We start from the raw sequence: 27163 nt of genomic DNA, 5'->3' as shown, positions 1-27163 counted from the left end.
CTCCACTGCACTGAAACCAAGCCCAGGCCTGGACACTATGATGTCCCCAGGGCAGATGCTTCTCTCTGACACACTGTCGGTGGTTCCCAGCACTTAGGTGGCTGCTCTGGGGTCAGCTGTGCATGGGGCTGCAGCACTCTCCACCCTTCTTCTTGCCACATGCCTCTATCTCCCTTCAAGCCATCTCCCTGACATACAGCTGCCCTCCCTCCTCTGCCACCAGAGCTCTGCTCTGGACAGGCCCACCCCAGCGAACTTAGCAAATCCAGGAAGCAGAGAAGCACACGTCTTGCATAAGCCAGGCATTTAAGGGCTTTACATGTGAGGGCGGATCTTTCTCCTTCTGCTGGCAGCCTTATAAGAAGCATGTACACTGTAGGACTTTTAAAGGTAGCAGAGAGGACCATGGTGAGAGTGACTTCAACACTGGCCTGAGTTTTAGACAGTAATTGTGTTCAGAGTTGCTTGACCCCACCAACAAGGACATCCAGGACTGCAAACAACGTGGTAAGATGGGGGAAAAGCTGTGGAAGGATCATTACGCACTCCTCAACAAGGATGAAGAAAATGAGCTGGTAAGAAGCGGGGATCTGTGCTGGGTTTAGTTTCCTTTTGCGCCTCTTTTCCCACATGCCCATTTTGGATGTGCCTATTGATTATACACAGCTGCCTGGAAGGGCCGCACTGAGGGCTTCGCAAACACAGTGAACTGGAAACTCTTCCTCTACCTGCTATGGAGTGATTACACAAGAGTCTGGTGAGGGTGGGAATAAGACTTTCTTCTGCTTTCTGTGCAGGGAACAACTAGAACACAGATATTTCCAGTGCATGGACTGGGCACAGAAGTAGATGTCTCTGCAGAGGTATAAAATATAGTCTTATCACTCTATATGCTGGAGATATATATGTGCTGTATGTACTGGAAGTCCAGCAGCACACTTCCCCAGAGTAAGAGTCTCTGTCCTCTGCAAGCAAAGCCTTGGGTGACGCGGTCTACTGTGAAGACTCCCTGCCCATAGCAGGGGTCGGAACTAGGTGGTCTTAAGGTCCTTTCTAACCCAAACCATTCTATTGATTCTATGATCTCCAGTACCACTGTTCAACCAGCTTCCTTCATGGGGATGAAGGTGCTCTGGGTATGCACAAGTGAGAGAGATCCTGCCCTGAAGAGAACACCTGCACCTCTATATCAGGAATGCTTCCAGGGCTACTAATAGCACTGGGGCTTTAGCTTTCCTGGTTGCCTTCAGTAAATGTCTGCTGGGACTGTTTTTTATGTAAACTTGTCTTAGACTAGGAAATTTAGGCCAGTTGCAGCAGCCTGGGTCGAGCACACAGGGCAAAAATGCCTGTGGGAAACAGGTAAGGAGTCACCTGTGTCCTGCTTGTTGCTACTGATAGTGTTTGTCAGGGGGTCACTAGCTGGCATGTGGATATGGCCCTTAGTGCCTGCCTCTACTTGCATAAGAAGCATAGCTCTCTGATGAGGATGAATGGGAAGAGTTGGGCTGTTGCCACATGCAGCCTTTAGACCGGGAGCCTTGTGCACCCCACGTGGGCTGCCTGTGCTTCCAGGAGATGCCTCTCTTCCCTTATCCAGTCTGTGGCTGAAAACCCTGTAGGCAGAGGAGGGCACCAGCTCTGCCCTGGGTGCTGCTGATGCAGCCTGCCTTGTTCAGGGTTGTCTGCATCAGGATGAGTGCTGGTTTTTATGATACACCTTCCTGTGGTCCTGTTTGCTGGAGCAGCCTTGCTTCCAGGTACTGCACTTCCTGGGAAACTCCTCTCACTGCAGGCTCACTGAGGTAAATCAGCTGTGAAGTGGGTTCCCTCAGCTCTGACCTTCAGTGCTTCCTCCTAAGCGCTGTGTGAATGCCCAGTGTGTATTCTCTGAGAACACGCTGTGCACTGCCACAGGCTGCCTTTGTACCATGCCTGTGCACAGTGATCCAGTTGAATGGCCACCTGCTGCAGATGTATGTGACTAACTTCAACAGGGAAAACCATCTGTTTGCCCCAGGGAGCTTCGGCTGCTGCCCAGCCCTGAACTGGCACAGCAGCGAGGACCTGGAATGTCCTGGCTGTGCTGAGGTCTTTCAGCATCTGCAAAGGGGGACCTGCCCAGCACCCCACATGTCAGGAGCTGACCACACCACTCTTACTTGTTTAAACCACCCCTTTTAGACATGTACAGTGCACTTCTATTGATTATCTTCCAACATGTATAATGCATTTTCAGGTTCATCAGTTAGTTGTTGCGTGCTAGAGCCCCTCTTTTTGGCAACAGCCTGTGTTCCATGCTAGAGATCCCCAAATGCACTTTCTGGGTGAAGCTGACCTACGCTTGCACTCACCCAGCCCTAATGCCACAGTTCTTCTCCAGCCTTCCCTCCATGTTTTGCTGTTGATTTGATCCTCTCCACTCCCTATGGAGTGATCCTGTGGGGTTGTGGTTCCACATACCTTCTGTCATTTCAGCTAGCCCCATATTAGGCTCCTTGTTTTCCAGGCCCCCATTTGGAGTGTATTTATAAAAATCCTGCAATGAAAAGGCAAGCAAATGAAAATCTCCTTGAATTTGTTTAGTTGTGGACTCTGTGGCTTACCCCAAATACCTGGAAACACTATCTGTAGTTATTGATTTAAAACTTCAGTAACCTCTGGAGGAATAATATTTTGTATACAGCTGGGCTGCATACAGAGCTACAGAGCTGGTTTGAAATGGATTTTGCTAACCATATTAAAGTTGCATGATTATATTTACTTCAGTTGTGCTCCACTGATTTCAGCTTGGTTTATGTTGATTATGATCAGAGCTCAAATAAATGAAGATAATTGTTCTGTTAAACCTAAATAGGCTCTTACTTCACCGCTTTTAAATCACTTCAAAATTATATTTACAGTTGCACCAGCACAATTGTTTGTGCAAGTCCTCTCCAAGGAGTTCTGCTTTGTTGCGAAGTATTCTGTTAAGCACTGATCATCCTTCTGGTATTTCACTGATGTACATTTCAGATGTGGGACTTACTCATTTTTATTCTTTTATTAGAATTTAAAACACCATTTCCCCCTCCTCCTCCTCTCAAGTACTATAAGCCATGTGAATAGGTTATACTAATTCACTACATTGTGGGCTTTAATAGGCAAGCTATTATGCAAAATCATTCAGTGGAATCACAAGTAGATGTACAAGAACACTTCCTTTTACTTACTACCTCTGACTACATTTGAGGGGTCACTTCATGGCTGCCCAGGGGAAGGTACCTCATGCACCTGCCGCCTGGTGGGAGGGCAACTGTTATGTGTGGTCGGGGTTAGGCGTCTACCTTGGTGATGGCACAGGATTGCTCCTTGCACGGGCCTGTCCTGCAGCACCCAGGAGCAGTGGGTGGCTGGCAGCAGGTCTGCTGGTGCCAGGGTGATGGGCCAGGCGCCAGCAGGGCAGCATCATAGCTGTTTACCTGCAATGCCACTGCTCCTGAGCACAGGTGTGCTCCTGCCCTCATCATCAGCCTTAGGATGAAGTCACAGGGATTGTATGGAGCTGGACAATCTTCCCCCCCCCCCCCCCGCCCCGTGTGTTTTGTTTGGGGATTTTTGTGTGGGTTTGGGTTTGTTGGGATTTCCCCCCTCCTCCCCAGCAGGGGATGCAACAGACAAATAGACAAATATCTTTTTTTCTAGGTTTTCATTTCAGTCTTAAAAAAAAATTATTCTCCCAAATAAACTTTTACATAATCTGCCATAGCATAGTTGGCACAAAGGAAACCCTGTGGTGAGGGCTGCAGGATTCACGCCTTGGTGCCAATAGGAAAGCAGAAAGGGACATTTGCATGGCTACTGAGGTGGTGGGTGTAGGGTTGCAGGGCCAGGGTGGCACCTACCAGGGCACCTGTCTCAGTGCTGTGAGAGCTCTGGCCAGGCTGGATGGGAGTGACAGAATCACAGAATGGTTTGGGCTGGAAGAGACCTTAAAGATCATTCAGTTCCAACCCCATGCCATGGGCAGGGACACCTTCCACTAGACCAGGTTGTTCAAAGCCCTGTCCAACCTGGCCTTGAACACTTCCAGGGATGGGGCATCCACAACTGCCCTGGGCAACCTGTGCCAGTGCCTCAGCACCCTCAGAGTGAAGAATGTCTTACATCTAATCTAAATCTACCTTCTGTCAGTTTAAGCCATTCCCCCTTGTCCTATCCCTACATACCTTTGTAAAAAGTCCCTCTCTGGATTTCTTGCCCCTTTTAGGCACTGGAAGCTGCTCTAAGGTCTCCCCGGAGCCTTCCCTTCTCCAAGCTGAACAGCAGCTCTCAGCCTGTCTCTGTAGGAGAGGTGCTCCAGCCCTCTGATCATTCTGTGGCCTTCCTCTGGACTGGCTCCAACAGGTCCTTGTCCAAAGGGTTGGCACCCCTGGGTGCTGTGAGCCACCAGCTGTGGATGGAACATCTCCCCATTTCCTTAATATCCTTCAGAGTACTGAGAGGTCCAGGAAAGCACCCAACATGTAGACAAGGATCCAGTTATGCTATAAGCATTAAAGTTACTGTAGCCTCATGAGGAGGTTTAAGGCAAACCAAAGGGTGCAAAAATCCACAGGATTTCTCAAGGGGAAAAACTGAAGCTGTGGACTTGATCTTCTTCACAGACAATAGTGCATTGCTGAGCAGATGACTACTGGGTTATTAGAATGAATGGGCAAGTAGGGAAGATGATAGACGATCTGGAGTATAAGTTAGAGGAAAAGAGTGTACAGAGCAAAAAGAGCCCTCCATATTGGTTTTCAAGATAAGGTATATGGGGTGGAAGATAACACACCAGTAGGTCTGGTACCTGAGAGGAGCTGCTCAGGGTCTGGCAGTTTTCTTTCCCTGAGGCAGGTTCTGTGCCACTGTTGGCAGGGTGCATTTCAACAGCCAGCACTAAGTTCAAATGGAGACATCCTCCTCAGTGGCAGGCAGGGTGGTTTGGCACTAGCACTGCAGTTAAAGAACTGTTACCATGAAGGGTCAGCTCCAGTCTTTGTGGTAATAGCACCAGACTGGAGTTAATTCTTCATTAATCCTGGGAGAACTGACATGAGAAAACTCCTACCAGCAGCAGCATCCTTTTAGCAGCTCTGATGTATTCTTAACTATGTTTTATGAATCGGCAAGCTCTAATTTCTAAAAAATAACTTTGAGCAGTTATGACGGAGGGCTTCAGCCACCAACCTCTCTTTTCAATAAGCTTGGGCTTCCTGATGAACAAACACCAAGGTCAAACTTGTTAACAAAGAATGCTTTGTTTTTGCTGTACAGGAGATATTTGGCTACAAAACCCAAGTCTGGAGGAGGACCTTGTGCATTGCTGGTTACATCTTGTCCTGTGGGGCTCTGCTGCTGCTGTTTTACTGGAAGCCAGAGTGGCATGTGTGGGCAAACTGCATCCGTTGCAGCTTGGAAGAAGCAGATGTTGTTCTGCTCAGAACAACAGTAGGTGAAACCTCCTAGCTCCCTGTTACTTTGCAGAACCTATTGTTTTACAGATAAGGCAGCCTGTCTGTCTGTGTCAAGTAGCAGGTTAATAACACCACTTTTTCAAGTGAAGCAGCAGGGATTGGTCAAGCTTCCGTTTTTATTTTCAGAGTTTGAAATACTGTGCAAAAGTATTTTGCACACCACACTTACACTAACAAGACCACAGCTGCTCTGCCAAAAGGCTGGGCACCAAGCAGTCTTCAGGCATTGCAGCTGCCCATCCACAAGCTCCATAAGCTGCCTTCTGCCGATAACATGTTCCATAAAACATCTCTGCCTGTTCCTCCCTTGATGTGCATGAGATGTGGCCAACTGCCTTCAGCAGAGGAGTCATCTTCAGAAGTTGTGGCTGTTAGTAACCCTTCTGTTTTAAAGTTATTGGGCAATGCTGAAGTAATAGGTTTTGGGCAGCTGGATTTCAGGCATTAATGATATTCTAAGTTTCCATGACTGTAGATTAAACCCCAACCCAATTCTAGCAGAGCAAATGCTGAAGACACTTAATGCTCAACATTGCAGTGATATTCCTAAAATAACCAATAGTTGTTGAATGGCACTCAAATCACTAAATGAGTAATCTATTGCTCATTATAACTAATTACATTAGGCTAAACTGATTAAAGAACAATTCATTCTAACATATCTGTATGCATTCTCTAGGAATCTCATATATACTTCCCAGCATCAGGAAACATGCTCACAGGCAACATTTTGGACTTGTCACTGAGCTGTGCTTTGATTTCTCTAGGATGAGTTCCAGAGATACACCTGGAAGAAGGTAACCTGGATTGATTTGTCCACATTGGCACTACGTGTTGGTAGTAATACACAAAGTCCTCTTGTAGCCGACACAGATTCGGTCATAAACAGAGCTGTAATGAAGTTAAAGGTAAGTCATCTATAAAATGAAGAAGAAAGATGGCAGGGAGATTGTGGGTGAAAATGGGAGTCAAGGCACATGGAGGCTCCCAGGGGTATTCTATCAGCATCTTCCCACAAACTCTAAAACATAGGGAAGCATTTCTGTAACAGTGAAGCGGTTTTCCCTTGAGTGGCAAAAGGTATTTTTGCAATTTGGTCTTGCAGATGAGATGTATCCAGGTGCAGAAAATCCGTTATATTTGGGACTTTTCTGTAAAAGAGTTCAAGAAAGTTGGGTGAGTGTCAACAGTCTGTTACAAAAGCCTTTGTGGTAGGAACTCCCTTGTCTGAGCTTTCTTCTGTTACCCTAGATCACTAGAAGACAGCAACACATGTCACAGCATACACCACAAGTTTGGAGCCGGCCTGACAAGGGAAGAACAGAAGATCAGGTATGTTCTACACATGAGTAGATGTATGGGCTAATCATGACAGTGTGACCTATTAATTCTTCCTTTCAAATTCATGTGAGCTTCTTAGTACCCACCTTAGTAGTAATGCAGTGCAAACATGTGAAAAGGTGCAAAATCATCATCCCTCACACTTTCTTACACTTTTTGTGTTCTGAGTGTTGCCAGAGTTAAGTCTGGTGAAAACAGCACTGGTTCCAGTTGGGGCTAAAGGCACAGCAAGACATGACTAGCTTCCTTTGCCATCATCTCCTTAAAAGCCCTCCAGAAAGCTCATCATAGAGTTGAGCAGCAAAGTGATGATCTTTTCAGCAAGGAAACAGTAAAATTCTGCCTCTGTGTAAAGTTCTCTTGAATACAATAGACTCCTGACAGGTTTATTTGTCCTGCTCAGCCATATGATGCCCCCACAACTTTGATTTTTAGATAAGTGTTAATGTTACCTGGATGCACAGTTTTCCACATGAAGTCTTACCTGACATGACTAAGCTATAACATGGGGAACTCTTCTATGCCTTCCTACAGGCAGGTGGTGTGTGGACCTAATGCCATTGAAGTTGAAGTTCGTCCTATTTGGAAGTTACTTTTTAAAGAGGTCAGTAAGTCAGACTAGCACTTGTTGGGACAGGTATGAAGTTTTTTGAAGACTTCACCTGGGCACTCTGGGATGGGGTGATTGATGCTTCATAAGTATAAGCCATGGAGGAAAGTTGGTGAACCTCCTTTTTAGCTATTAGCACACATTCCTAGAAAAGTGTTGCAGGAAAAAATGTGAAGTTAAGAGGATGACTGGTGCTGCATACTTATAACACTAAATGTTTTCCTTACAATAACCAAAATTATATTCTCAGACTTCAGTGGGGCTTTTGTGGCCTGTTTCAGCATAACACAGTAAAGTGAATAATGACTGGTATCATAAGGTTGTCATAATATAGAGTAACTAGAAGTATAGAAGTATAAGGAAATAAAGCCTTCATTTTAGCTGCAGTCTAAGACTGATTACTGAGGGCCCCACAGACCATTAGATCTTCTTTAGAATTTTTATTTTTCAAATAAATGCCATAGTCACAGTGATGTTTATAAATCACAAAGTATTAAGGACTTTTTTTTCCCACATTTGGGTAGTGCCTTCTGTGTAGCCATTACTTAGAATTGGAAATGTTAAGGTTGTGTTTGTTAGGTAGCTGTGGTGGGAAACCAACCAACTTAAAGTCACTTAAGTCTGACTTCAAGTTGCCAGCATAGTTGTTGCTGCATAGTAACTGGTTAGCAACAGCTTCTAATTACAAATACCACAAACTACATGTAAGCTGGTAAGTTCAAAGCTGGGGGCTATTAATGTTCTAAAAGAGCCATGAAAGAATGCTGCTCTGGGATGGCAAAATAATCTTTTAAATTGCTATTTAATAATCTTGGACACTGTAATGAAGTGTTCTCACCTACTGCCACACTCAATCTCTCCTGATGTGTTATGTCCATCCTCTGACGTGCATTATGTTTGTATTTGCAGATTTTAAACCCCTTCTATGTCTTCCAAGCCTTCACCCTCACGCTGTGGCTGAGCCAAGGTTACATTGAATATTCAGTGGCCATCATAATTCTGACTATCGTTTCCATTGGCTTAACCGTGTATGACCTCAGGCAGGTGAGTCTGCCATGCAGCCTGCCAGCTCCCCAGCCTGCACTTTGCTAGTAGTTCCATCTATCACAGGCACAACTGGCTATTTATATACTCTTTCTTCTTAGGTTTTATTGCTGTGCATTCTGCTGTATTACTACAAATTTATTGCTATAGAAAAGTTAAAAAGGCTGTACCTGGGCATCTTGAACTTCCCAAAAATTAAAGATTGAAGTCTGATACCCAGGGTTTGTAAGACTTTATGAAGGTGGACTGTATCCATGAGTCTGATTCCTACTGTAATTTCAGGAAGATCCACTCCTCTTAAGCTTTGCTAAATAAAAAGTCTTAACAGCAAAAAGAAACACAACTATCCCTCAGATTTGTTCAACACTTCCATCATGGATACAGCTGCTTGCAAGAATTTTCTAATAGTCTCAGCTCATTCACTTGACCTAAAGCACTTGCCTGTGATATACCCGATTCAGCCTCTATGGCAAAGGCAAATAGATTGAAATGAGCCTTATGCAATGTTTGCCTGCCATTGAGTATCTTCATGCAGCCAGGTGAGATTCCTGTTGCTTTCTGCTGGAATCACAGGACACTTTCACTGGGAATTCAGAAGACATTTCCTTGATCTCTGAACCCACTTTAAATACACAGGAAAATCAAAATCACATGGAGAAAGTTTCTCTTTTGTAATCCTGTGTGAATGAAAGAATGGAAAAGAGCAGTAGAAAAAGGAGCCTGGCAGGCAATACTCTTGGGTCTGGATGTTAGGTTATCACATTCCTCTGTATTGTTAAGATTTAAAAGCAAAAATGAACTGGGGTTCCTGAGTCCTACTAAGTGTTTTATCCATCTTCAGGAACAATATGAGGGTTAGAGGGCAGCATTGAGAATTACAGTTCCTGCAGACAGTGTGATGTGACTAGAGGTGGTGGAAGGGGGGGCAGCCCTGCGGTGCACTGACCTGAGTGTCATGGTTGTGTGCTACTTCAGAGCCAGGCACAGCTCACATTGCACCAAAATCCACTGCTAAAATCATTGTTCCCACACAGATTTACTGGGCAAGGGCAAGATTCAACCATTTAAAAGGTTCCTGGAGAAAGGGGTATAACAAACTTCCCTGCGAAGTGCCACCCAGGAGGAAGCAATAACTTGCCCTTCCAGGAGCTGGCTTTTCCCTGGACTGGTAGAGGCACACAGCATGTTCCCTGCATAGGTCTCAGGCCACTGCACTCGTGGGACTTTGGGCAGTAGGCACTCTCCAGTCTGCTGTGCTGACTTGGCACTGCTGTGCACCTTTTGCCCTGCCAAGGGCAAGCTTTTATTACTGCCTCACACTGATCTCAGCAAGGGCTTTGTGAATAGTTGGGATTTTGCCATCACAGGTATATTGGCTGCACATCATGTTTTTGTATCTCTGACTAATATCAGAGGATGACTGTCACTCCCATGTTGAACAAACACTCAGATCTCTTTGAGCACACCTTTGTCCTTAAAATATTGGTGTCCTTCCTGGTATTGCAGAGCATAAAGAACAGATAAAGTCCATTCAGCTTTCTTTAGCAAGGCCAGTTTCATTATGCAACTGGTAATTTTGGCAGGACGAGTCACAATGTTTGGAGCCTCCGGATATTCTTCAAACTGGCTTAACATCTTCACATTAACAATGCTAATAAAGAAATCCATGCTTGGGGATTAGTGTTTTGCAATTGCAACTTTTAAATCAAGATAAGACATTCTCTCTAATGGCTTTGCAATGAGAGTTGACTTCATTATCTCAGGATATGTAATTGTCTAAATTGGATTGCAAAAACTGGCGAAGCACAGACACCCAGCTAAATTAGAATTTCTGTTTTTCTTGCAATGTCAATTTTGTAAGAATAGCCTTTAGAACTTGGTTGTCCTGTTGACAGCAACCTGTTGATAGCAAGGAGAAAACTGCTGAGCACAAAGAAACCCTCTACTAAGGGACTGCAGATAGCAGTGTTGCAGCTAAGGAGATGTACTCTGACACAAAGCAGAAATAGCCCCTTGAAGGTCAAGGGAGATACAGCATCATGAACAAAGCAAAGAGAAAATTAGGTCCCATAGCAGCGGGTTCTATGTTAACTTGATGAATTGACATCCTGACTTCTAACAAGCAATGTGAAACCTCCCATGGATAACTCACCAGGGTTCAGTTTCTGTGATGTTAACATGGTCACTGAATTGCAACCTACTGTTTCACTTGAGTATTGGCGTTTCAACACTGGAATTGCTTTCCCATCAACAGCAGTCTACCAAGCTGCATCACCTGGTTGAGGAGCATAACGAAGTCCAGGTTACAGTCTGTACGAAGAGTGAAGGTGAGTCATCTGCATCTCGTTTTCCTCACAGTGTAATTAAGTAATGTGTTGAAATGTATCTGGAATTGCAGAGCTCCTGTTGATTTCTACTGCTGAAACATGAAGGGTGATCTGCAGTGAGAATGCTGCAGAGGGAGGTGACGCAGGAAGGGCAAAGAGAAGTGTGGGCACAGCTTAAGCGGCGCAGTAATGATGCATCTATATCATTATCTGTATCTTCCACAGCTCTAATGATACAGGTGGACCTAGTAATTTGTGTTAAGAGTCAAAAACAGCTGGGAAAATGTAAATTTACAAACAAGCAACTAAGTAACAACTCTGGCTTTCTGAGACCTGCTCCCCCACTCTGCTATAGGCTGCTTTCACAATCCTGTCAAATAGCTTGTGAGGGAGTTTCAAGGAGTCTAGATATATGGCTCCTACTGAGGTATGCAGTTTCCTGTGTGTCAGTTCCTTGCCCATAAAATACAGGTTATAGCTGGTTTGCCTGCTAAATATATTGAGATAGGCAATTCCTAGGGTGATGGGAGATGTAAAGACCTTGGATACGTTTACTTGGTGTGTGTTTTATGGACACTAAGCGAATGAAACTGAAGATACCCACTTCTAGACAAGGGCTGATGTTTGCACTGTTTCTTTTCAGCCAGGGTTGTTTCTATGAAGCATTAGCCTTAAATCATGTAATGTAGAAGTTTCGTGATGATGTGTGTGCCTTGAGACTTTTTTTAATTGCCCAGAACTTGTGCACAAGTGAGGTTAATTTTTGTATTCTTCTACAGGTTGCAAAGAGACAAAGTCTTGTTACTTAGTCCCTGGAGACATGTTTCTTTTAGATGGAAAAAAGCTTGCTCTCCCATGTGATGCTGTCCTGATTGATGGAAGCTGCATTGTGAATGAAGGGATGCTCACAGGTGCAGTATTGGAGTTAGAAATGCTAAGGCTTTGTGCAGGTTCTGTCAGGGAGATGTCTCTATCTGTTCTGACATCAAATTGTTTACTGTTTATTAGAATATTTTGCATCAGGACGTGGAAAAACTGTGGCTTGAATAATTCATGTTTGTCTTGGGCAATTGTCTGCTGTTTTGTATTATGCATTTCTTATCCACATTAAAAACAAGTAGTATTAATATACTGTCAGGAGCAAAAAGGGAAAATACTTAAATACAGTTAATTGGGGTTTTTTTGAGTTTTTGCATTCTGATCTTGCCACAGTTGTGTTCAAGCATGCAATGTATGAATACAGAGATTAGTGTTACACATAAACATCAAGGCACTACTAGGCATGAACTTGATTTAGAGGCAAAATTTGACCCAAGCTCCTTGATACAAAATGCTCATAGAAACCATGTGATGTACTCTTGAAGTGAAAACTGTAATGGCTGTCACCATAAATCCACTTGTGTAAGTACATAAGCAAGCTAATTAGTCAGGTGAACACCTAAAGGATGCTGTCACTTTCTAACATGCAGAATCTGACAGACTTTTAAACCCCCTTTAAGTGATGCTACATGCTGTTGTTGTTAGGTGAAAGCATTCCGGTTACTAAAACCCCCTTGCCCCTCACGGAGAGTCCAATGCCCTGGAAAATCCATAGCATGGAAGACTACCGGAGACACGTCCTCTTCTGTGGGACAGAAGTCATACAAACAAAGCCATCAGGCAAAGGGCCAGTGAAAGCTGTCGTGCTGCAAACCGGTATTTCTTTTATTGTTTGCTAAACAGCAGAGGGAAAGTGGCAGCCCCAGAGGCTGGTAAGAGAGCTGGCTCCTCTTTCTAGCTCAAGTCCAGCACAAGTCTGGTGTCCTGGGAAGTGCTTATTGCCACTTGGTGGCTAAAGCTTGTGCAATGTTATCTCACTAACACGGTACATACAATGCTATGTCACATACGCAACGGCACATCTTTTCACACAGGGTTCAATACAGCTAAAGGTAACCTGGTGAGATCCATCCTCTACCCCAAACCACTGAACTTCAAACTCTACAGAGATGCCTTCAAGTTCATCGTAGGCCTGTCTGTCATTGGTGTGTTTGGACTTATCTACACTGTGTGTGTGTTCGTGTCCCACAAGGTAATTACAAGGGATGCCTCTCTGCTGCAGGCCCCAGCTCTGAGCCCGTGGTCACTCAAGGTCCTTGGAATACCGTTCACTTCTGTAATTCAGTTTTCAGATACCAGAAACTGGGGGAGGAGGGACAGACAGAACAAAGCAGAATCAATCTGTCATCCACAGGGGCAAAGCGTGGGTTGTATTGCTGGGCAGGAGGGTTGGATCCCCCGAGAGTGGCGGTAACAAGGCAGGGAGCCTGTTCCCACCCCATTGCCCCTGTTGTTCTTCCTGTTTGCAGAAGCCAGCAGCAGATGTGGTGGCTATGGCCCTCCTCCTCCTCACTGTGGCTGTGCCTCCTGCTATCCCCACCGCCTTAACAACAGGCACTGTTTATGCTCAAAGGAGGTTGAAGAAGAAGAAGATTTTCTGCATCAGCCCACAGAGGATTAATATCTGCGGGCAGATCAACCTTGTTTGCTTTGACAAAGTGAGGCACTTCCTGGGGCACTGAAAGATGCTTGTGGCTACTAGGAACATGGGATTTTATTGTTTCTTTTCCCCACCTCATCTACCCATATCTAACCTCAGGGAGAGATCTTCTAAAGGTGCCCATGCAGCAGGGTCACACTGTGAGCAAGAGGCTTTCCTTACCTTGCTGGGAACTGGGGAAGGATCTCTGGGAACATGCAGGAGGAATGAAGGGTGGGTGGCAATATCAAGGTAACTAGATATTTATTTAACTTTAGACGGGCACCCTGACAGAAGATGGACTGGACCTGTGGGGCGTCATCCCTTCTGAGGGAAGCCGGTAAGGAAGGATTTCATTTAGAAAGAACTAATCTCCAGTGTGAATGCACCGCCCAAATGTATAGTTAGGAGGGAGGCAGTTGCATAGGATGCAGAAAGGCAGCCAGTGATGTTCACGTCCATTTGGGGAGGCAGAGTGCAGTGGGTGTCCTTGCCCCCTGCTCAGCTCCTTCCCTCTGAGGAGGGTATCTGGGTGCTGCTGTGGCAGTCATAGCCATAAAGGTTGCTACTAATTCAAGGCAAACAGAAGTCAGCAGCAGCGTGAGTGCTTTTAATTATTCTGAGGGGATTTGGAGAATATGCACAGAGCTTTTCAATTATGTCATTCTCAGCACAGTTCAATAAATATTCTTACTCTAGTCAATAAACATTTCATCATTTAAAAGTTAAGAAATAGTGATGAAATCGAGTGTTGCTGACTTTGGTGCCCGTCAAATCTCACCTACCTTCTGTAAATGCCATGGGAAAAAAAAAAAAAAAAATCCAAATACATGGCAGGTTCTATCTCAATTCCAAGCCCAAAGACCCCTGAAATCCTCAATGAATAGGTTAATAGAAATAACCACTATGTAAACATTGGGGGCTGGAACTAGACGATCTTAAGATCCTTTCCAACCCTAACTATTCTAGGATTCTATGATTAAACTTGAATGTACCCAGAATTATGCTATTTAATTCATATTACTGTAATAAAATAACAGACTTCAGCTCTGCAGTGCATGTTATGCCAAACTCAATATATTAATCTTTGCAGTGGCCGGGATAAATCATACACCCCATATCAGCTCCCAAGTTTTATTAATAGTTGTTAATACATCAGTTCAACACCACAGAGGTAATCATGACATAATGAATCCAGGGATCTGCTGGAGAGAGTCCAGCGCAGGGCAACTAAGATGATTAAGGGAGTGGAGCATCTCCCTTATGAGGAAAGACTGAGGGAGCTGGGTCTCTATAGTTTGGAGAAGAGGAGACTGAGGGGTGACCTTATCAGTGTCTATAAATATATAAAGGGGGAGTGTCACGAGGATGGAGCCAGGCCCTACTCAGTGGCAAACAATGATAGGACTAGGGGTAATGGGTACAAACTGGAACACAAGAGGTTCCACTTAAACTTGAGAAGAAACTTCTTCTCAGTGAGGGTGACAGAGCACTGGAACAGGCTGCCCAGGGAGGTTGTGGAGTCTCCTTCCCTGGAGACATTAAAAACCCGCCTGGACACATTCCTGTGTAACATTATCTAGGTGTTCCTGCTCCGGCAGGGGGATTGGACTAGATGATCCTTCGAGGTCCCTTCCAATCTCTAGCATACTGTGATACTGTGAATGAAAAAAACTAATTCTTTGCGAGAGGAAAAAAATCACACTCCCAGTACTTCCACAAAGGACAGAGAGAAACATATTATCTGATGCAAAGTAATGAGAAGAAATTAGTAAGTGTCAACCAATGAAGGTTTCCCAGTAGAACCAAACCTCACACACATAGTACAATCTCTTCGTGGGCCTCTGTGCATCAGAGTGCATCAGAGAGGCCATGTGCACATTGAAAAGGTTTGCAGCCCACCAAAAGGCAGACAGTTCGTAGCAGCACCAGAATGATTTCCACCAATGCAGCCTTGCAGGTGGTATCTGCTCACAAAATCAGCAGAACAAAACTAGATCCATATATCAGAATAAATTCACGGAATAAAAAAATCCATGGTATCAGAATGTAAAGCTCTCTTTGCATACATGTTCAGTCTGCACCTAGCTGGGAACCAGTGCTGGTGGCTTGCCAAAACACAAGGAGGAGCTATTACTGTCTGCATGGATCTCATTAGCCTATTCGCATAATTATTCTTTTTTAAACGGTCCCATTTTAAAACTAAGATTAGCTATCAACTAAGCTGAATGCCACAAAGCAACAGTAAAGGAATTTAATTTGACTTACAAAATAATCTCCCGCATCACTTCCTGGGTCTGAGAGGAGGCTGTCGGTGCTTATCCCAACCTTGGTGTGTGCACAGTACCATCCAAGCAGATGCACTCCCTTTCCATAGGGCAGCTTCACAAAACTTCTCCTAGGACATATTGCCAAACTTCTTTGAGATCCATGCTGCAAGTTGTTTCCTCTCTGATAGCGTCTTCTCTGATTGGTCTGTTACCAAATAGCAATTGCCAAGCACAATTCCTGTGTCAGTCCCTCTTGAGTGTTTTATTGTCTCAGTTACTTTGTATCAAGTTGAGCTACTGCCAATCAGTTACTGAGTCCATTTTGGCCTCCTGAATGCGTCCAACCTGTTAATCAGAAGGATGGGTAGGACATAGTGTTGCTTGCAGTTACTGAGCTTGGCTCCACTGAATGCAGCAGAGCAGCACCTGTAAGCACTAGCTTAGGACCTATGTCTCCATGTCCCTCTTACAAGTGGTCCCACTAACCTTCTGCTTTCAATCAGGTTTCAGAAAGTCCATAAATTCCCATCCAGCACTTCTCTGCCCTGGGGACCTCTGTGTGGAGCCATGGCAACCTGTCATTCACTGGTCGTTTTGGATAAGAAGATTCAGGGAGATCCACTGGACCTGAAAATGTTTGAGGGCACGCACTGGGTAATTGACACGCATCCTCTGCACACATCCAAAGCATGGACACTGCAACCCAGCCCATGAGTATTTACTCACAAGTCATGCTCAAATACATGCCTATAGGGGGAACTCCTTTGCAGTCCTGGTCCTAACATCTGGAATTCACTATTTCTACTAACCTCATGACAGATTTGCAGGACTGAGGCTGCTTTTTGGTAGTCCAGTAATCGCTTTCCTTGGGGGCGCCTGCATTTGCTCTCTTAATTTGATTTGGGAGCACTGGAGTGTACGGAAGCAGAGGGGGAGGAGCCTAGTTGCTGCTTGCTAGAAGCAGATGATCGGTCCACTGATTTGCCATGTGGTTCAGAGAGAGCAATTCAGCCAAGGCACACCCAAGTTTTTATGCCCTTATGCTAAAGGCTGTCACCCCTGATTCGCAAAGGGACATCGCTATGGAGAAACCAAGGCTGGAGCCTCCAGCTGAGTGAACAGCAAGTCTTGGAGACCTGGGGAGGAAGTGAGAGATTGAGGCTTGGGGTTCATCCATAGGGATGGAGAGTTGCTTTGGTGGGAGCAGAATGCGAGGAGGCACGAGAAGGGAAGGGGCAGCTCCTCTCCCTTACATGTGCTTGACTGGAGGGGTTCTGTGTCTCTGCAATTAACAGCTTTGTCATGTTTTCTCCTTCAACCTTTTGCTCAAAAGAGATTAATCAATAAGTAGAACAGATAGCAGCTCTTCCAGCAGCACTGTGGAAAGGCATAAGACTGGTGCTCGCTCCTGTGGGAGATAGCAGAAGGGGACTTTGAGGGTGAATGAACCTTGGCAGCACATAAAGTAACAGAGTTGGAGGGCTAAAAGCATCCTATGCTGAAAGTTACCACCCTGTTTCTGTACAGAACATCAGTGAGAGTCTTTTAAAAGCAAGAGAATGGCAGACAAAACCAGCTAGATAATTATTTCCCTTTCCCATCATCATTGATTTGGCATTAAATGTATGTGGAACTTTAGAGAAACCACAGAATTTGACATAGGTTCTTACTCTCATCAAGTCAGAAGATTCAGGGCCATGTAGGCTTCTGCAAGGACAAGGCTGTAGGGAGGCTGTCACTGATGATGGATAGGAAGACCTGTTGGATCATAACAAAATACTTCTACAACTGGATACCAAGAGTAAGAGGGAAACATGATGCCATGTGCTGTTGCCCCTGCTTTAACAGGTGTGAAGGAAAAAACCAAACAAACAAACCCCCCCCCCCAAAAAAAAACAAAAAAAACACAACCCCACAACAAAACAGTACCAGAAATATCAGAAATATTTGTTTTTTCTTATACAGGTAGTAGAAGACTCCAGCATAACTCAGGACAGGTCTGATGCTCTCAGCACCTGCATCGTTAGACCAGGGCCAAAGGCCAGCAGTGTAAGTCCTGTTCTTTCTGAGAATTAATATTCTGTGTTTTCAACCTGCAGAAAATGCAAAATCTTGGCACACGCACTATTCATTTACATGGCTAGCAGCTGCAAAATGCCTTTCAGCCACTCTCGGTACTGTCTTGCATCTTCCCCCAGAGCAGACCTTCTGGAAGCTTAGAACCAGAAAAACAAATTCTGATTAAACTGGAGATGCTACTCCTGAAGTGGCACCTAAAGCTTTTCATGGGCCTAAAAGCCCCTCATTTTCAACTCTACAATTTGTACTAATTAAATGTACAGAGTTCTCTTGAGTCCTCCCTCTATAAAGTTGCTGTCAAAATGAATGCACACAATCAATTTAAGTGGAAACTAATACAGAGAGACCACATAAATGGAAGAATATGTCTGAAGTATGAGGTCATCTGCAGGAGAAAGCGATGTGAGTAAGGAAAAGGCATTACATTGAGAAGCATAGATGTGGGTCCATAAATCCTGCTGGTAATGGTCATGCAACCCTGCTAGCAGATTTATCAGCCTCACCCCAAAGCTTTACTCCTCCTCTTTAAGTGTTCTGCTTCATCCTTCCACTTAGAAGGCCCCTTGGGAAACTTTGTGTTTTGATAGTTGGAAATTCATATGTTTCCAGTCCAATTGACCCAGACAGCTTCTTCTCAATGGAAGGTGTGTGATTTCTATTACTACCACCAGCAAGACAGTGCTGTGGCACAAGGAAGTCAGTCTTGTTTCTAGGATGTCTTTGTTCCCACGGTAATGTACTGTAACTCATCAAATTTCAGTTCCCAGGACTGTAGATGCAGGAATATTACATTAATATGTGCTTATTAAGAGAAAGGCTGGGGAAAAGCCTCAAAACCATTGAGCTTCCTTGTAAGTATGCTGGGAAGGCAGAGCTGTTAAGACAGCGGTTCCTAAACATGTAATCAGTGATCTGATCCGATAGCCAGAAGACAACAACAGTCTCCTATTAATAGTAAGTCACCTTAGCAAGAAAGACTCAAATGAGCTAAAATTCAGAATGGATTTGCTTTGTATAATCAGTGACTCAGGTAACATTTCATTTTCCTCACCTCTTCAAGGCTCCCACAGAAGGAATAGCAATCCTACATCAATTCCCATTTTCTTCAGCGCTGCAGAGAATGTCTGTTGTTTCACAGAAGATAGGAGAGGAACAGTATGACCTGTACATGAAAGGAGCACCAGAAACAGTGTCCAGCTTTTGCAGACAAGATACTGGTACAGAATTGGGAAAGGGGGACTTCACACACTGTTTATTTGGATTGAATCCAAAACAGAGCTTATGTTGAGGCTGAAATCCCACTGGCCACACTGCAACTGCATGTGTATGACTCTTCCCAAAACCAAGCTTTCGTCTTATTAAATTTCATTAGTTGATTCTACAAACAAGATTTCACTGTTTGTTTGTAAGGTAAAGATTCATGCAGCCCAACATCTAGTGACATGCACAGCCTGAAGTTCAGCCACAGTACACGCCTTAGCTAACTTGCATCACCTGAAGATATAGTACATAAATAATATTGATATACCAAAATACCCAGAGCATATGTAGAATCGTGGTAATTGCATATGTCACAGCAGGTGTGTTGTGCTCTACAAGTTCTCAAATTTCCTCCTAATTTATTGCCCTGTAAATTCAGCATTGAGTTACTGACCCAGCTCACAAAACCTCAGTAATGGAAAAATTGCTGTGGACATGCAAATTACTGTTATTAGGGATAACTGGTATTAACACTTGAGCCAAGACTTCTATCTTCTCTCTGGAAGTAAACATAGGCTTTTCTTTTTTGTATGTGAACAATATTATAGATTTGTATACAAATTTGTCTACAAACTTGAAACTCGGGTCACATTCTCTGAATAGTTCAGAAGGATGCCAAACAAATGCAGTCTAATGTGGCCCTGTGGTTTGTTATTTCAGATGGCACTGACCTGAAAACAAATTAAAATGGTTTTGAGGGACAATGAAAATATTTAGTTTAGAACCACATAAGATCTAATGACACAAACCTCCAAACAAGCCAACACCAGCAAGAAAAATGTCTTCAAAATGATATTCTACTTTCTCAGGTTTCTAGATAGCTCCTTTTATTCTGTCTTGATTGTTTCTATATTGATTACAGCTTAATGAATAATTAGGTGCCACACTGTAAAGCTGTGATTGCAGTATGTAGTGAATACAAAATACTGCAAAGTTAAAAGGAACTCTTGGCTTTTAGAGTCACAGGAATGAACAGAGAATTGAAAATTTAGGATTTGGGAGAATTCTCACATTAAGGCATAAACGTAAAAACAGTTTCCTCAGTCACTCAGCATGTACGCAGTAAAGCTTAGGACAGAATTATGAAGTCAGTTATTCATCCTCTGCTCAGTAATTCATCTTACCTACTACCTGCACCTTAGCATGCTTTTAAAAATATAAAAAGATGCATAGATCACTTATTTGACCAGTCAGTTATGCAGCGTTGGTACAAAGCAGCTGACTTCTGTGAAAGGCTACAGCATCATAACTAAGGCTGTAATTTAGTTTAAAGGACAGGCATTTAACCCTAGAAAAGCAATCAGCAAGGATGGAATATTCTAACCATTATATTTTTTTCCTGTAAACAGTCCCAGCTAATTTCTTAAAGGAGCTTAAGACATACACAAGCCAAGGCTTCAGAGTCATTGCCCTGGCCCATAAAGTTCTAAACCCAGGAAAGGATGTAGACGTGAGCAACCTAGAGAGGTAAGGTGTGCTGATAAGCCATTGGTATTGCTGTGGGGCTGCTTTCCTATCGGCATGTACGACCTGCCCTAAAACACCCTGCCCTGACCCAAACCTTCCCCTCCTCTCCTGCCAAAGTAAGCCTCTTGGGAAGCTGTACCATATACTACCTTCTTTTCAGCAGATGGCAATTAGATTGTTAATCGCCTGCTCTACTACTGTTCTTGCAAGGCTCACGGAGCTGAACTTCAGAGTCTGTTATCAAAGGGTAATGAAAGCTGGTTATTGTGCTTCCATATGGCAGCACATCGGGACTGCAATAGAAATTCTGTACGCCATAATCTGTGGGTTTCAGCAAACCACTTGCTGCAAATCCCTGTCCCTCTGCACATGCATCTCTGCTGCATTGATCCTTCCTAGAGAGAGCAATATTGCAGATCAGCAGCTTGGCTGAAGCTGCAGAAATGTTGACACTTGTTGAGCACTTGTTGACACTTGTTGACACTTGTTGAGCGTGTCTTGAACTCCTAGCAGTTGTGTTGCAGAGCAAGCATTTCTCACCAAGCATGGCTTTCCTGTTGAACAAAGACCACAGGCAAAACTTGCTCTCTGTGCCATCCATGAGAAACAGCAATGTGTGTTTCCTTCCTTGCTCCAAGAGAGGACGCAGAGTCTGAGCTGGAGTTCCTGGGCCTCCTGGTGATGGAGAACCGTCTGAAACAGGAGACAAAGCCTGTGTTACAGCAGCTGGCTGCCGCCCGCATCAGGAGTGTCATGGTCACAGGTAAATCCCCTAGGCTCTTCCTGTGGCCATGCTGGCTGTTGCAGGGCATGCAGAAGAGATTCACTCCTCCAGCATCTCCATTGTCTCTACCTGGACTGCCACCGGGCTACGGCCAACTTGAGGAGCCTGCCTCTCCACTGTCCTTGCAGGAGACAACTTGCAGACAGCTGTCATGGTGGCCAGAACTGCGGGTATGATTCATACAGGCAGCAAAGTCATCCTTGTTGAAGCAAGAGAACCAGAAGGCTCAACTCCCGCTTCCATTGCCTGGCGATTAGCAGAAGACTGCGAAGCAAACACAGCTGCTCCCCATGTAAGCACAGCCAGGGATGATCACTTTCCAGAGCCAGGAGGAATTAACAAAGCTTTTAATGTCTAGTAACTGGCTCCTTGCTGAGGATTTGGAAGTAGCTCTGAGGAACAGAGGAAACCTAGGAGATAGTTTGTATCTACCCCAGGATATATGGAGGTGTGCAATGGATGTGTTAGGGTGAAATAATTAATCCAGTGGTTCTTCACTCAGGGCAACATGCAAAATAACTATACAAATAACTGGCAAGGCGTTGCAGATGCAGTGGTCACTTCAGTCATGCTTGAACTATGCAGAATTACACGTACTTTGCTGGGCCAAACCTCAGTGTCTAAACTAGCATCCGGTGGCTAACAGAGATTAGTTATGTGTGGAAACACAGCTAGAAAATCAAGTACTGCCAGGCATAAAGTTTTACAAAAGAATGCTGCAGAAGGCTGTGTCCCTGATTGCCTGGTGGGAGGCTGACAAGGTGGAAGTCAAATGGCATGTTATGACCACATTTGAAAATAAATGTCTTATTTCTAGGAGGTACATAATAATACTGAGCAAAAGATCACCTTGGAAGAAGAAACCTGCAACTACCATTTTGCAATGAATGGAAAGTCCTATCAGGTTATTATAAAGCACTTCTACAGCTTGCTGCCAAAAGTAAGTTCAGGGGAAAAAAAGCATTTACTTGTCCTCCCTGTTTTATTAAATGTCAGTGGTGTTCTGGCTGGAGAAAGGTGGGGTTTTGTCAATAGTTGTAATGCCACTTCACAATTTGACAGCTTTGGTCAGCCTCCCACCATGCCTCAGGTTTAACCTGAATAGCTTGCTTTCAGCCTCTTAGACCTCAGATAGCAGGGTTGGCTGTGGTGCTGATTGCAGCTGTGCAGCGGAGTTACTCCATGGTCACCTTCTTAATTTCAGTTTAATTAAAAACACCAGTCCCATTCCTATGTGCCACTACCATAGCTGGCAATGGGGGCACCAGGAACAAAAAATGCCCACATACAGCTGCAGAAATCTTCAATTCCTGTCACCCAGTCCATAAAATAGCTGGCACTGGGACAGATTTTTGGATTTTATACTTTCTGGCCATTCACATAGGAGAAAACACAGGCTGAGCAGTGTAATTGCTGCTGTCATCAACCATCTCTTCTGCACTTGGGAAACACTTATAAAGCCTTGCTGCTTTAAAGGCTCCTGAGGAGCACATGACGATTGCTGGCTTCCCAGCACCTCCTGCAGAACAGGCAAGGCAGAAAACAGAGCAGGATAAATCTGGTGTTACAGGAAATCCGAACCCTAAGGGTAGCAAAACCATGGTAGTATTTGGGAGATGGGATTAGTGTTTTGCAAGTGTCAGGCACGCATCAGGAAGGCCCAGTACTGCCTTGGTGGCGCAATGGAGGCACAAATACCTGCCCAAGGCAACTTGCTGCTCTTTGTTGCAGATACTGGTGAATGCAACTGTCTTTGCTAGGATGTCTCCTGGCCAGAAGTCCAGTCTTGTTGAAGAGTTTCAGAAACTTGAGTAAGGCTCTCTTTTGTTTTCTTGTTGAACCAAATCAGTAACACATTTTCCTGAAGTCTGATTGTTTCAGCTAGTGCTGTTTCAGGCTCATCTTTCTGACCCTCCCTTCCTCCACACATGTCCCCTGTTCACATTCTTTGTGGCTGCTTTCCTCCCAGTTCCCCTACAGGGATCCCTGTGGATCAGGAATACCTGCACCCCTTGCCCAGACACAGCCACTGCTTCTCTCTGGTGCAGTACAGAAGGCAGAATTAAATGAGGTTGAGGGAAAAACACAGTGGCAGACCCCTGTGTACACAAATCACTCCCATTCCCAGCATGGCTGCTGGTGCTGTCCTAGCTGCAGCAAAACTGAAAAAAACACAATTTAGGAGCTTAATCCCAAAGATGCTCCTCCAGGACTTTCCAAGAAATGTTTCCTCCCCCCAGCAGGACTCATGCTTACAGTGGATATTACTTGCTAAGCATAATCAAGACATGATTATCTTTCTGAAAAATAATCAGTTAATTTTTGGTTATGAGGTGCTTCCTCTGGGGATGAAGTTCCCTGTCCTCTCAGAGGGACTTCATGTAAGGTGGTTTGGGAGCTGCTGTTACTATTTCAGCAATTCCTGTGCCTTTAGTTCTACAAAGACAGTCGAGGAGAAAATGCTGCTGAAAGCCAAAGCTGTTGCAAATGCACACACCCTGCTCCCTTTCTGTGGCCCCTGATACCAAGGGGAAAATATTGTCTTGAATTAAGTGGCAATGTTCCTTTCCCGTTAAAGCTCCTTTCAAAACTTAATCCTAGTTTTGCTCTGTGTACTTCACCCCAACCTCTCCCCATATACATCTTGTCCTCCAGAAACATCCACTGTCTTCTTGGCAGCGGTCCCTGCTCTGATGTACCCACAAGTGCTGAGCTAGTGGGTGCTTCACTACAGAATCAGCTACATGCAAGACTTACATGTTTTCCTTCTTTTTCCTACACCAGTTACTACGTTGGTATGTGTGGTGATGGCGCCAATGACTGCGGGGTACGTAGGACATCATTTCCCATTCTTGTTAAATTTCCTCTCCTTCAGCCTTAGGAGTGCTGTAATGAGAAGCCATCCAACATCACTTGTCACCAGCATTTCCCAAGTTAGTCCGTGGGTATGCTCCATCAGCATGTCACTGTAAAATACTATCTACACATTTTTTTATAGTAATGTATGCAATAACAGAGGATTATTGTTTCTTTGTCCTCAGAAATAGGGCAAGAGACATTTTCCTTATACATCTCTTACACAATTGGAAATCTAAGGGTCTTAGCCATAAAAGTAATTACTATATTACCTATTATAATAACCTATTATACATTATGTCTAGTAAATGATATATACTGTATTCTGATATTATTATAATAAATATGATATGGCATTATTATTTTAAAATAATGCATGAACTTGCTTGTAAAAGTTGTCTATAGTCTACACCTGAATGCTCAACCAGAGGTGACAAGGCCAGCAAGCTCATAAGAGAGTAATAAAAGAAATACGAACAGGACTTTGCAAGGAATAGAAGGGAAATAAAATGGTAATTTAAATAATAGCTTAGCAGACTGTTTAATAGGAAAGGTATGCACAAACTCCAGTACGGGAAACTGCATACAGGGTAGTTCAAAGGATTGTATTTACAAGGTAAAATGGGATTAAATGAACAAAAGAAATATTTAAGATCCAGGGAAGAGAAAGGATGTGGGAAATGAGATCAACTGGGCCACAGAATAGAGGAAGATCAGTTATAAAGGACACTTGAAGCAAAACTTGTAAAGCAGAAATAACTGCGCAGGGTGAGAGGAATGTCTCTTCATCTTCTGACTCCCATGGGTTTCAGGCTTTGAAAATGGCTCATGCAGGGATATCACTGTCAGAGCAGGAGGCATCAGTGGCCTCGCCTTTCACCTCCCAAAACCCCAACATCCAGTGTGTGCCGGAGTTGATTAGGTGAGTTGGCTGGGTGCTGCCTGGTGCAGTTGCGGGCTGCTGCTGCCTGCTCTGAGCTCAGTGTGCAGGGCTGTGGGTAGGAGTGTGCTGCTCTCGTAGGTGCTGATGAATCAAACTTAATTCCTCAGGAACTACATAAAATATAACAGAAGAGGTTTTCAATTGGTTTTGATCCTCGAATTCCAGTGCCGGGAGGGTTTTTTTTGTGGTTGTAGGAGAGTATTGCCCATGATGGCTGGTATTTTTGGAACAGGTGCAGCAGCAGAGTTGCATGAAGGGGCAAGTTTTACAGTGATCACAGAATAGATTTGCTTGCCACAGCTTTAAAGTATATATATCCATATGCTGCACACAGTCATGGAGCAGCCAGTATTAATGCCATTCAACCAAATGTACGTGAAGACAATTACCTGTTTGTGTAGTATTGTGCTTCGTTCTCAGAACAGTTTGAGCAAATTAGTAATGAAAAATCAACAGCTTAATCCAGGTATTAAATTTTATGTGCAGAATAAAACCAAAGAAACAAAATACTGCAGATGAAGGGTAATTAAGTGGCTCTGCAGTATCTTAAGGCCAAAATAGTTGTCTATGGAATTTGAATTGTTTTCTATTCTTCTTAGAGACCCTAAACACACATCCTAAATGCAGAAATTGTCTGTAGCACTAAAGGACAGCACTGCGGCTGTAAGTGGGGATTTTAGTTTTGTTTTGTGTTTTGAGCAGGGAAGGTCGAGCAGCTTTGGTTGCTTCCTTTGCTGTGGTTAAATACCTGACCCTTTATGGCCTGATTCAGTTTGTTGGTACGGCTCTGCTGTTTTGGGTAAGTGTTTCATGCTCATCTTTTATCTGTACACTTTGCTCACCATAGGATTTTATCTTTAGTGGCATTAGTCATCAGAGAATAACAGGCATACAGGGCTTCAAGGAATAATAAAGATGTGAAAACCTGGTAAAGGGTAGATTGATTGTAAGGACCTCCAAGATCATAGAAAAAGTTCAGTGATAAAACTTCATCTCTTCCAAAAGAAGAAAGGGAATTAGAAGGGGGTGAGTCCTGCTTAGCTGGTTGGTGGAAGCCCAGGACCAGGACTTCTGTAAAATGGGAGCTCTGGGAGAGCAGCTGCCTCTCTGCTGGAAATGCCTGAAAGAGAATGTCTCAGGTAGATGAAGGAGGGTAGTTAAGGAAAAACTACCATTGTGTATTACCATTATGTGATGAATCTTCTAAAATTTTAATACTTGAAAAGAAAAACAGGGAAGGAAATTCATGTATAGACTTACCCTGGATCACCTCTCTTGCCCAGTTCATGCACATCATCTGTGCACAGTTCCATGGAAGGTGAAGGGCACAAAGCAAAGTGAACTGGCATGAATCTACAAGGTACAGCTGAGGCTTAGTGGCAAACAAGGACCACTGGTGTGTCACCACATGGGAACAGCTTCTCCATCCACTAGTCTGGGTAAACCAACTTTGTCCATGTCCCCACTACCCAAAGACATTTCAAACCTGGCACAAAGTAAAACTCTAGCTGTCACTGCTATTACTGTGGGATGGGAGTGCATGACCTGGTCTAACTGGTCCAAGCAGCATTGGTATCTGCTGCAAGAACGGTGAAAAAACATTCAAATGCAACATTCAGACACTGGGTCCCCCACAAGTGCTATGAATTATCAAGGGGTTTCATGGGACCCCTATACTGGAGGGAAGGAATGCCATCCAGAGGGACCCTGACACACTTGTGAGGTGGGCTGATGCCAACCTTATGAAGTCTAATCACGCCAAGTACAAGGTCCTAGACCTCAGTTGGAGCAATCCCAGGCACAGCTACAGGCTGGGCAGAGAAGAGATTCAGAGCAGCCCTGCAGAGAAGGACCTGTGGGTGTTGGCTGATGATAAAATGAACATGAGCCTGCAGTGTGCACTCGCAGCCCAGAAAGCCAACAGTATCCTGGGCTGCATCAAAAGGAGCGTGACCAGCAGGTCGAAGGAGGTGATCCTGCCCCTCTACTCTGCTCTTGTGAGACCTCACCTGGAGTATTGTGTGCAGTTCTGGTGTCCTCAACATAAAAAGGACATGGAACTGTTGGAACAAGTCCAGAGGAGGGCCATGAGAATGATCAGGGGACTGGAGCACCTCCCGTATAAAGACAGGCTGAGAAAGTTGGGGCTGTTGAGCCTGGAGAAGA

At 44.3% G+C, this 27163-nt stretch overlaps 1 protein-coding gene across 1 annotated transcript in view; it reads left to right on the top strand.

Moving 5' to 3' along the window:
• The first annotated feature begins 512 nt into the window (after positions 1 to 512).
• Positions 513 to 27163, top strand: part of LOC130605856 (probable cation-transporting ATPase 13A5) — a 34661-nt gene continuing 8010 nt past the window's right edge. The window contains exons 1-24 of the mRNA XM_057421655.1: positions 513 to 575; positions 5299 to 5472; positions 6266 to 6406; positions 6604 to 6674; positions 6750 to 6830; positions 7374 to 7443; positions 8359 to 8493; positions 10748 to 10820; positions 11600 to 11731; positions 12345 to 12515; positions 12734 to 12891; positions 13169 to 13357; positions 13617 to 13678; positions 16112 to 16262; positions 17574 to 17657; positions 18748 to 18904; positions 20297 to 20414; positions 21053 to 21177; positions 21327 to 21490; positions 22016 to 22138; positions 22930 to 23009; positions 23983 to 24025; positions 24867 to 24976; positions 25700 to 25796. Coding sequence (XP_057277638.1) covers positions 513 to 575; positions 5299 to 5472; positions 6266 to 6406; positions 6604 to 6674; positions 6750 to 6830; positions 7374 to 7443; positions 8359 to 8493; positions 10748 to 10820; positions 11600 to 11731; positions 12345 to 12515; positions 12734 to 12891; positions 13169 to 13357; positions 13617 to 13678; positions 16112 to 16262; positions 17574 to 17657; positions 18748 to 18904; positions 20297 to 20414; positions 21053 to 21177; positions 21327 to 21490; positions 22016 to 22138; positions 22930 to 23009; positions 23983 to 24025; positions 24867 to 24976; positions 25700 to 25796 — 2772 coding nt within the window. The remainder of the gene's footprint in view (positions 576 to 5298; positions 5473 to 6265; positions 6407 to 6603; positions 6675 to 6749; positions 6831 to 7373; positions 7444 to 8358; positions 8494 to 10747; positions 10821 to 11599; positions 11732 to 12344; positions 12516 to 12733; positions 12892 to 13168; positions 13358 to 13616; positions 13679 to 16111; positions 16263 to 17573; positions 17658 to 18747; positions 18905 to 20296; positions 20415 to 21052; positions 21178 to 21326; positions 21491 to 22015; positions 22139 to 22929; positions 23010 to 23982; positions 24026 to 24866; positions 24977 to 25699; positions 25797 to 27163) is intronic.

The sequence above is a fragment of the Pezoporus wallicus genome, unplaced genomic scaffold (assembly GCF_028554395.1).
Source record: "Pezoporus wallicus isolate ANWC-B61680 ecotype Strahan unplaced genomic scaffold, APGP_CSIRO_Pwel_v1 scaffold_7402, whole genome shotgun sequence".
Lineage (NCBI taxonomy): Eukaryota > Metazoa > Chordata > Aves > Psittaciformes > Psittacidae > Pezoporus > Pezoporus wallicus.
The sequence above is the reverse complement of the archived record's forward strand: the minus strand, read 5'-3'. Positions and strand labels throughout refer to the sequence as shown.